Below are 11902 nucleotides of genomic sequence, written 5' to 3'. Positions count from 1 at the left end.
AGTCTCTCTGCCCTTAAGGTAAGGGTAAGCTCGACGTACACACTACCCTCTCACACCCCACTTGTAGAATCCCACTGGATTGTTGTTAGTGGTTTAAATAGATAACAGAACACTGGTTTGTTGATCCATTCATTTCGCTTGAATTTGATAGTTTACAAAAGAAACAGAAAGAACATCATATTCTTCAACATACATGTTCAACTATGATAAACTAGAGTAAGATTTAGCAAACTGTCAGATTGCATTTTGTAATAAAAAATTTATTTACCAAAAAATAAAAAGATTTAGCAACTGTGTGCAATGTTATTCATAAACAGAAAGAAAATAAGAGATCCTGGAGACCCTAAAAGAACCGGGGGGGGGGGGCACCAGCAGTGCAATTTTAACATCCAAGAGACTAAAATCTCCAATCCATGAATTAACTAAATTTTTTTGGAAATATAAATAGGTAAGACAAGATACCAGGCGTGTAGGCTTTTTCACTAACAAAGAAGTCAAATCACAATATTATTCTACTGTCTGAACATGTGTATCAAAGTGAGAGATGGCAACAGCAGCATGGAGAGCTGCTCCTATTGGAAGAACATCTTCATCAATAGTGAAGTAGGGGGAGTGCAAACCTCTAACAGTAGACGTGACCGTTTTGTTTTGTGCTCCAATGTAAAAAAATGCAGCTGATTTCTTCTGGGAATAGAAGCTGAAGTCCTCTGCACCCATTGTAATTGGAGCATAGTGCACGTTTTGCTCACCAAGCAAGACTTCTCCAACTTTTTTAGCATGCTCATAGATCATGGGATCATTTATAGTTGGTGGATACGGCCTCATTAATTCCTCGGAAAAATCAATAGTGGCAGAACATCGATGTACGCCTGCTTGTGTCTCAATAACCTACAAGTAGTAAGTATTTTCAGTGTGGCCCATCTAAATCTGCTTATTATTTAGCAAAAAAGATATGACTATACAACTGCAATGTATGTTATGAGCAATGCTGAAGAAACTGAAAAATTAAAGCAAATATTGTTGCAAAATGATCTATTTAACTTCTGCGTCCTGATATTTCAGAGGTTATCAAAGCTACAGTTGGTAAAAAAGCACAAGGGAGATTCAATAATTATCCAAAACTTGAGGGGAGTAGTTGACTTTGTACCGGCTAAACTCTAGTGCATACCTCTTTGATCCTTTGCTTAAGATAGGAGTAATCCTCAAATGTCAAGAACCGGAATGTTCCACCAAACTGTACACTTGCAGGGATTACATTTCCAGCTTGACCACCATCTACAAATGCAACAGAGACAACCTGCATGTAGTTGCACATAAGAAGAAACAAAATTTAGATCCTGCTGCATGGAATTCAGGATTCTGAAGGAATAAGTAAACTCATTATATTAACTGTTTGAAACCAGAGTGACAAATACCCTAGAGTCTAGAGGATCAGTTTCTCGAGAAACAAGTTGCTGGAGTGCAAGAACTGCCATAGAAACAGCAAGAATTGGATCTCTAGTTGTATGTGGCATTGCTGCATGTCCGCCTTTCCCTTGCATTGTTGCTGTAAACCTTCCCGCACCAGCCATAATTGGACCAGGTCTCGAACCAATAGTACCAGTGGGCATATATGGCCAGACATGCATGCCAAATATTGCTTGAACCTCATCTAATGCTCCTTCTTCTAACATATAGGAGGCGCCAGCATAGCCTTCTTCCCCAGGTTGGAATACAAGCTTAACCGTGCCCTTCAGCTCAGATGCAAAATTACCCAAATCAATGTATTGAATTTTGACCAAGACAGAATAAGTCAAAAAATAATGATTGTACCTACCTTCAACTTGTCCCTTCTATTTTGAAGCAATCTAGCTGCTCCAAGCAGCATGGTAACATGAGCATCATGGCCACATGCATGCATTTTGCCATCGATCTTGCTTTTATACTCCCAATCTACCAATTCCTTCAAAGTAACACTTTCATTCATTCATTCCACTCATTGCAGAAGAATTCTTACTACTAGCACACATAATTTGACGAGGAACGGACTTTGTAGTCACGAATTTGAACTTCTTCTCAACTCACCACCTGCATTATCCCTGCTTACTAGTTTCTTAAAAGCATCACTGACTTATCTGTCACTTAACATGGCATGGAAATCTAGTTATGTATCCGAGCACGTAAGTTTGAAAGAACAGACACATCGCACTTTTGGGGCGGAATCTTCATAAAGAGACTAAGGTATCATATAATTATCTTAAGTTGCTTAAAAATGGCAGTTTACCAAATAAACCAGGAGATTTACGATGTTAACATATTAGCATCAAACCTTACCTAATAAAAAAAAATTATATTAGCATCAAAAGAGGCGTTGAGTACAACAAAGCCATTAGAAGTTATAAATTTATAATGCATGGACTCGCTACATAGGGATTCAAAAAAAGCACAATAAATGATATGCAAAGAAGTAACAAGCAGTGAGCTAACTAAGCAATAAATGATGACAATTCTGTCATGTAATCGTAATTTCAAGCGACAGATGCTAGACCATCCAAGGTCAAACCACAGAGTGGCTGAAAATCTGTCACCTGGTACCAAAGGAGACTGATTTCCACTTTTCTAATTAGTATATGCATTGCACTCCAAATGGTTCAGTTGAAACATTACTTGTTCTCTATTAAGCACACTGGCACAGTATGCCCCAATTCTATCACAGATAGCAAGTGAAACAAGTGACTTGCCAATAAACCATATCTCAATTGGGTACAAACCAGTTTTATTATCCAAGCATGTGTAGGCTCTCAAGAAAACTTAAATGTATCATTCCAAAAGCCGTTCCTTTTCATGACATACTATTTTCATTTCACGACAACAGTGGGTTGCTCTAGTGGTGAGCACCCTCCACTTCCAACCAAGAGGTTGTGAGTTCGAGTCACCCCAAGAGCAAGGTGGGGAGGGAGGGAAGCCGAGGGTCTATCGGAAACAGCCTCTGCGTACACACTACCATCCCCGGACCCACTGGTGGGGTTATACTGGGTTGTTGTTGTTCATCTTAAAGGCCAAACTGGGAAAAAAAGGCAACAAATAGGAACTAAGAAAGAAACAAATGTTATAGTCGTTCAATTTATTTGATGCTCTTTACTCTTTAGTATGTCCCCCAAAGAATTATACATTTCAAAGAAATAATTCAACTTTAAACTTCCTATAAATCACACAATGTCTAACCACAAGATTTAAAACAGTTTTTTGTCTTTCTTCTACTACGACACAGTCAAACGCCATAACATAAATTGAGTACATAAATACGCAATACAATAATCAAAGTTTTGCATAACAATTGCCTCCCAACCCGAGAAAAACTCTTCCTTCAAAAGAGCAAAATTTAGAAAGGGGAAGAAAAAAAAAACAAACTAGGAAGATGGAGAATGAAGAGAGACCTGAATAGGGAGAGCATCCATGTCAGCTCTCAAACCGAACCATGGCTGACCACCTGACCCAATGGTTCCAACCAAACCAGTTTTAGCGACTGGGGACAGGTACTTGATCCCGAGTGCGTCCAGCTCATCTCGGATTAGTTGATTCGTTCGGTGTTCTTGAAATGCCAATTCCGGGTACTCATGGATTCTCCTCCTTACCCTTTTCAACCAATCATAAAACTCCGGCTGCCTCGCCGATTCAAGAAGCACCCGAGTTAGGGATTCAGTATCTACAGCCCATGAATTGTAAGGAGATATTGTTGATACCAATGCCAATATGCAGAAAAAGTAGTCTGTACGAAAAGAACCCATCCCTGTAAACCAGAAGTCCTTGGATTTGTCGCTCCCAATAGAAATTTTTTTATGTCTTGTATATCATAAGAGACAAAATTTATGCGAGACCCAACTCGTAATATGACAAAAGTGGAAAATGGTGGGTGGAGAAGAGAGTTTTATAGTTTTTGCTAGTTATAGTTTATTTATGTTGCCTGATGCAATTTTATCAGTTGCAATTTCTAATTTCAATTTCAACTATTTTTTCTCTATTTATGACGTGCGATGCCATTATTAGTGGGCGTTTGGACATAAACAACGCAAAAAAAAAGCTAAGCGAAAATAATATTTGAAATTTTGAGTTGTGTTTGTACATGAATATAATTGTGGGTTGTTTTTAAAATTTTGTAAGTGATTTGAATGAAAATTTTGAAAAACAGGTTTTTGGAGTTTTTCAAATTTTCAAAATATATTTTCAAGTAAAAATAAAAAAATTTATGCAGAAACGCTGATTTCGAAAAAATTGAAATTTTTTTGAAAAAAATGAAAAAATTTCAATGTCCAAATGGGCTCTTAGTGTTGCCTTTTTTCCCCCCAAATTTGACAAGACTTCCTAGCTTATTTCAGTTAAATCATTTTTTACTATTGACTAAGAGCCCGTTATAAAAGATTACTTACTTTAGAAAATATTTTTATTTGAAAGTACTTTTGAAGATTAGTTGATAAGCAAATTGCGTTTGACCAATCTTTCCGAGAAATATTTTTAAGTGTCAAATTACGTTAAAAGACAATAAAGATTTAGTTTACAATTAGTATTATTTTAAAAGGAGAAATTTTAAATATTTATTATAAAAGAAGTACATGAAATTTTTTTATTTAATTAAATTATAATATATATAGTGATATATATTATTTAATTAAATTATAAAGTAGATAGTGTTATATATTAAAAAAATTAATCAATATAAAATATGAGTATATAAAAGCAATAATATTGGTGGGAATTAAATGTACTTGCAAGTTACATGTATGAACAACACTATCAATTTTTAAGAAAATAATATAATAGGTGGTATATATGTGTCACAACCCAATTTCTCCTCCGTTGGGTATCATGATAACACCTAGTCTTAGGAACTAGGTAAGCCTAACATTTGTTAAATAACAACAATAATAATTAACATCTAATAGCCTTTTTAATAGAATCTCTACAAAATTTACGATTTTTTCAAAACCGGTGGTACAAGTCATAAGCTCTACAGAATTTACTACTACTTCTAAATTCAACTATTTGGAAATAAGTAAAAACAGTGTGAATACAAATTAGGAAGGTGACTCCGAAGCTTGCAAGCGCAACATCAAGTTTACCTTGAGTCTCTACAACAACAATCTGCGCTGCTAGCTAATGATCAACTGACTTCGCGATACCTGGATCTGCACAAAAATATGCAAAAGTGTAGTATGAGTACACCCTAGCGGTACCCAGTAAGTATCAAGACTAACCTCAGTGGTAGTGGCGAGGGACAGTCGAGACACCTACTAGACTAAATAACCTGAACAAGTATAAGTATAGGATCAATAGGGTATGATATCTACATAAAGACTACGCGATATGACTAACAATTCAATAATTGTAATAAGAAAGGAAACGATAAGTATCAACAAAATACAATAATAATGACACAGAAGAGTGAATGGAAACACAACCTAAATCCGAAATCACAGTACAATAAGGACCAGTAATAACTCAGCAACTACGACCGCTTTCACATCAGGTTTTAGTCAACAAACTCCACGAGGTACCGAATCTCGGACAAATCACAACTTACGGGTCTCAATACCTGAACCCTAACACTTGGCATCTTGTACCCTCATTACAACCTCATAACCGCACTAGTGACTCACGTGTCAAATAGAGTCATTATCACATAGAAGGCAAGTAAACAAGGGTGTGCATCTATACTCAACAATATCAAGAAAACCTCTTATCCGACAAGAGTGCTTAACTATGTGTTTACTTATGTAAGTGTCCTAACATATTTCATACTAGCTAGTAAGCATAAGGAAAAGAATGGACCACACGTAGAATATTTTCTCACAAGATAAAGCTCACACGGGTAAGTGTACCACTACAAAAATATCGACAACAAGAACCCCCCCCCCCCCCGGCCATCACAAATCATTACAAATCAATCCCTGACATAGCCCACCTTATCTCGCCACATAGATATAATAAAAAGTAAGTGCCCGCCTTGTCTCTCCACACGTGCATAATAATATTCCCACCTTGTCTAGCCACATGTGCAACCCTTCCCCCCTTTCCCTCCCCCCCCCCCACACATATATATATATATCCCCTTTTCACACCGCATGTGCAAATATCAACAGTAACAATAGCACGACAGAAATTTCGTGCATCACAATAATAATCGCACGGCAGAAACCTCATGCATCACAATAACAACAGCACGGCAGAAACTTCGTGCCTCACAACAACAAGTACACAGCAACAATGACTATAAATACAAGAGTACAACAAGTAAATCAACTCAAGAACTTTAAATCACAAGGAAACGATAGAACTAGTTCACAAGGAATAACCACAATAGAGAATGCTAGGTGTAATAAGAACAACTCAATAAGAGAGAAAATAATATGTAACAACGATCCCACAATATACAATTCGACAACAAGGAAGCTAGCTCGAGTCAAATAATTCCAAATAAGGACATGTCAACTAAATGTAGAATATCTAAACTCCTTTTAAAGTTGGACAATTGCGACAAAGATACAACAAATTTAATTAAGGATAAGCAGCAGAAGGATAAGCATAACCTCAATTAATACTAAACAATTAAAGGATGAGATAATAATAATTTTAAATAAAGATAAGCAGTTACAATGACAATAGAAGAGGTAAAAATCTTCAGTTAAGTCAAATAAGAGTCAAATACGCAATAAGTGAATCATAAAGCAATTAATTCCAATTAAAGCATGTAGAGGTGAAACTAGTAAATAGGAAACTCAATCATATCAACAGCAACTTAATACTCAGTGAATATAAGGACCTAAGAACTGTAAAAGTCCAACTTTTCAGAAATAAGTCCGAGCACGCACTCGTCACCTCGCGTACACGGACTACAATTAGCATAGGAGACTCAAATCCTAAGGGGTTAGTTCCCCCACAAAAGGTTAGACAAGATACTTACCTCAAAGAAGACAGACCGATACATTAAATTGAACTTTTAGGGTGAAATGACTTCTGGACGGCTCAAATCTAACCAGAATATCTTCAAAGCACAATTAAAACTCATAAGAAACTATTCCGGATCATAAGGACTCAATCTTTATCAAAATCTAAAAATCAACCATAAAAGTCGACCCCCGGACCCGCACCTTGGAACCCAACAAATTTTACAAAACCCGAACACATATTCTGATATGAGTTCAGCCATACTAAAATTAACAATTTCCGATACCAATTCGTCCATCAAATCATTATATTTTCATTTTGAAAATTTTCTTCAAAACCCTCCATTTTCCTCAACTCAAAATACAGATTAAATGATAAAAACAAAGATAAAATCATGGAACATAATAAATTCTAGGTGAAGAAAACTTATCCAATTGATTTTCTTGAAAAACCCACAAAGAAGCTGTCATGCCCCAACCTTGGGAGGCGTGGTTGGCACCCGGTGTCGTACTTGCCCGAGTGAACCACTTTGTAACTCATTCATTCCTTATAAAACTATCATGGGCCAAATCGCCACAACTCGTAATGTACAATTGTAAGTGGGCAAATGTTATATTAATGAGCCATCGTTCATAAAACATTAATACATATGGGTCGTCAAGGCCTCTGACATACTGTACAATATGAACCTCTGTCTACAAAGCCTCTAAGATTATTTGAAATCAAATAGGACAGGGTACCGGCTGACCCATAAGTATGTAGTAAAACTCTGACACGATGACTCATAGACTCGGCTGCACTCCGAATAAGGTGAAGTCTTACCGATCCTTCGATGAATTCCAACCTCGTCTACTATGAGGGATCGTCAAACTAATTACCTATACCTGCAAGCATGAATGCAGCGTTCCCAACAAAAGGACGTCAGTACAAATAATGTACTGAGTATGTAAAGCAGAACTGAAACATAACCATAATTCAACATTAAGTAAAGACATATAAGAATCAACCTGAATCTCTGAAGTACCACCGTATTTTCATACTTATTATACTTACATATATATAATGCTTCTCTTTGAGACTATTATCCATATCGTATGATGCATGACTGCCCAACTGACCAGTGGTAACTGCCCGACCCGCCATCGCATAGTGGTAAATGCATGACTGCCCAACTGGTGGTAAATAATGATACATAACTGCCCAACCGGTGGTAACTGCCCGACCGGCCGTAGCACGATGATAAATGTATAACTGTCCAACCAGCCGTAGCTCGGTGGTAAATGCATGACTGCCCGACCGGCCGTAGCTCGGTAGTAAATGAATATGCATTAAGATGCATGTATCGTTATATCATAAACATTAACATCTTTATCATATACTTCAATAGGGAACTAGATACATACTTAGACATGCTTGAATATCATTTTACATGAATGAATAATATAGTCATCCTTAACTGCTAAGAGTAAAACCATTTATGAAATAGCATTACGTTTTCGTATCGTTACTTGGATCATGCCAAAAGGAAAGAAGGGATAACCTTAACATACCTGAGTCGATTCTCTTGAATCTAACACTCTGTTGTTGGGATATCGACATCGCATTCCATGGTTCACAAGGTTGTAATATTCTGCTTATACGACTTTCAAGAATACAAATAAGTTAAACTATTCGATCTTTTACATTTCGATCTGAAATTTATCTAAATATTAAACCAACTTTGTAATTGTTATTATGATGTGATTTTCCACTACTAATAACATGATACACAAATCAAATTAACGTCTTAACTTCCATTTCCAATCAAATGGTGTCATCAAATGGAACAGAAGCAGTACTCAATAGCAACCGGCTAAGGAATGAGCTAATTTACAACCTCTAGACTCAACTTCACCTTCTATGTCTTTATCCACAACCAAGTTTAGTCAATGAGATCATCACAATAGTACTTCTTGCCCTACTATTCCTAAGGTTTTGAGTGATTACCAAACTTAGCTATGCTTTGGACAAGTTCATAACACCGGTACTGACCAAATTACTCCACAAAAGCAATATATTTTCGAAGGAAAAATGACTAGCAATCACCGAACAAGTTTTATAAAGGTGAAATATCATGTGTCTTGTATTCAAGATATCAAAATGAAGTGTTATGTAATTCTTGCCACCTACTCAACAAGATTTGTGAGTCATTAACCATATAGGCTGCCACGTAGGGGTAGGGAGGGGAATTTTAAATCTCATCCTATAATCTATAAATTAAATAGGTAATATCCCGCTATCCGGTAATTAACCACTTGCCCGCATAATTAAGAAATATCTCAAATTACTTAAAATTCTACTTATTTTTAACATACTTTATATAACTTACTATCATGGTCATGTGGTATCACATAAATAATACATACGCTATTATTTTTATTAAAACATCCATGTAAAAATACATATATTTTCTCAACATATAATTTTTGCTAATCTCGTACAAAGAGTACAAATTCTCGTACCCTTAATTCTTAAAATGGTAAAAAGATAATCTTCTTTTCTTGTGAGAAAATAATTTCTATCTTTACAATAAAGAAAATATCATAAACTTCCTCATATTATGTGTACAATTTAAAATATATACGAAAGTAGTAATATTAATAACTATATAAAATCATATTTTTCAAACTTTTTACAAAAACGTTCCACTGAATATAAATACCATATCAACATTTATCTAACGATATCAAGGTTGTTAAACTTACGAGGTCTTATGGTCACAAATCCTCTGTAGAAAAGTACGGGATGTAACAGAAGCTCCCAAAATCGAGGTCTAAAACTCAAAAATAAATATGAAGAAAATAGCCAAACCCTCGACTTATGTGATTCTGCCCAGGACTTCCGCATTCGTGGACAAGGAAGTGCACCTGCGAACTCGCATTTGTGAGAAAGAGTTCCCATTTACGAACTCTGATAGCCAGGCCTGGATCCGCATCTATGGAATTACAGCCGCACCAGCGGCATCGTAAAAGCGAAAATGGGGATGCAAAAGCGAGCTTCATCGCAGGTGCGATCGTTGGACCGCAAAAGCGGCCTTCGCACCTACGTGTCGGCCTCCACAGAATCAAGCAAACTCCAAGGCCTTCATGACCACAAAAGCGACCATGCTCACGCAGAAGCAGAGCCGCACCTGTGCTCCAAAGTGTCGCAGGTGTGAGACACTAGAACCAGACATGTTCCAAAGCATGAAAAACATCTGAAACTCATCTGAAACACACCCGGGGCTCTTGGGACCCCGTCCAAGCATACCAACAAGTTCTATAACCTAACACAGACTCGCTCGAGGTCTCAAATCACGTCAAACAATGTCAAAACTACGAATCGCACCATGAATCGAACTTATGAACTGTCAAATTTTCCAACTTCTAAAACTCGTGTCGAAACCTATCGAATCAACCCGGAACGATGCTAAATTTTGTAGACAAGTCCCAAATGATGTAACAGAGTTGTTCCAACTCTCATAATCACATTCTGACCCCGACATCATGAAATTCAACTATTGATCAAACTTTTCCATCTCCCAAACTTTAACTATTGGATGGTCCGGGCCACATTTACTGGCAAAATAATTTCCTATTTGGTGTTTCACTTGCCATGTTAACGCCGTTAATTACTCGTGTTGCGGGAAAAATTTGGCTGTGCAGGCCAAGTTGCTCTACGACCCTTGATCGAATAATATTAGCCGAGTGACTTGGATCAATCAACACACGTTTAGCTTGAATTTTATTCATAAGGATAGATATTACCAGTGCGTCGTTGTGAGGTTGTTTGATCCCTTCTTTATCCTCGTTATTGAAAGACAAAGTCTCTTTCGGTAAGTAGACCCGAGTCCATTTTTCTCTTGTGATTGTCACCTTGGTGCGTTTGAATACCGATCCTTGAGGAATATAGACCCCTCCAATGATCATGTGAATCACGTGTTGTGGCTCTTCTTGCTCGTTCTGTCTGTTTGAATCTTTGTTTTTGAAATGGTTCTTGGCCTGATTACTTAAGAATTCTCGAAGGTGCCCCTTATTGAACAACCGGTCTACTTTCTCCCTTAGTTGTCTGTAATATTCTGTTTCATAGCCACGAGTGCCATGATACTTGCATATTTGGTTTGGGTTTCTCTGGGTCAAATCGGTCTGCAGAGGTCGAGGCCACCTGGTACCTTTGATACGCCCAATGGCCGATACTATGGCGGGAGCATCTATGCTGAAGTTATATTCTGAAAGTCGAGGTGCTTCTTTGGACCCGGCATCCCTATCGAAACCACTCTTGCTCATGAGCCCTCAAGAGCTTTATCCCTAATCATTCCTTCTATCATTCCAAATGGGTTTGTGTCCAGGCCGACTATTTTTCCAATCTCTCTCATGTGGCTGATATCGGTCTCTATTCCATCGTGGTTCTAGTCGACATCCGTTTTAACTCTGTTGGGATAAATCGAACCAATTGGATCCCCCAGTTGATCGTCTTCGACCCTAATCTTCGACCGATATCGATTATATTGGCCCAAGTGACGGTTGTATATTCGATCAAATTCTGCTTTAATTGTTGCGAAGCTATGGAACTCTGTTCGTTGAGACCTTGAGTGAAGGCTTGAACAACCTAATTCGGTGCCTGGTGGAAAATCCATCTATCCATTTGAAATCGATATACGAACTCCATGAGCATCTCGTTTTCTTTTGCCTTACATTCAATAGGTCCGACTTTCTAGTTTCAGCCTTAATGGCTCCAGCGTGCACCTTTACAAAGGAATCTGCAATCATAGCAAATGAATTAATAGAATTAGGTGGTAAATTATAGTACCCATATCAGGGAACCCTTTGATAGAGTTTCTCCGAATTTTTTTAGCAACACAGATTCAATCTCGTCATCTTCCAAGTCATTTCCCTTAATGGCGCACGTATATGAGGTGATGTATTTGTTTGGATATGTCATCCCGTTATACTTTGGAATCTCA

The 11902-nt window shown here is 37.3% G+C and overlaps 1 protein-coding gene across 1 annotated transcript; it reads right to left on the bottom strand.

The window, feature by feature from the left end:
- Nucleotides 1-239: 239 nt before the first annotated feature.
- On the bottom strand, nucleotides 240-3899 carry LOC104244309 (IAA-amino acid hydrolase ILR1-like 3). The gene is made up of 5 exons (XM_009799712.2): nucleotides 3417-3899; nucleotides 1817-1942; nucleotides 1416-1730; nucleotides 1169-1297; nucleotides 240-888 (listed from the first exon to the last, which is right to left on the bottom strand). Exons 1-5 carry the CDS (start codon nucleotides 3765-3767, stop codon nucleotides 508-510), a joined length of 1302 nt encoding a protein of 433 aa, XP_009798014.1. The 5' UTR covers nucleotides 3768-3899; the 3' UTR covers nucleotides 240-507.
- Between the last annotated feature and the right edge of the window lie 8003 nt (nucleotides 3900-11902).

The sequence above is a fragment of the Nicotiana sylvestris genome, chromosome 11, assembly GCF_000393655.2.
Source record: "Nicotiana sylvestris chromosome 11, ASM39365v2, whole genome shotgun sequence".
Lineage (NCBI taxonomy): Eukaryota > Viridiplantae > Streptophyta > Magnoliopsida > Solanales > Solanaceae > Nicotiana > Nicotiana sylvestris.
This window is presented reverse-complemented; position numbering and strand designations above follow the sequence as displayed.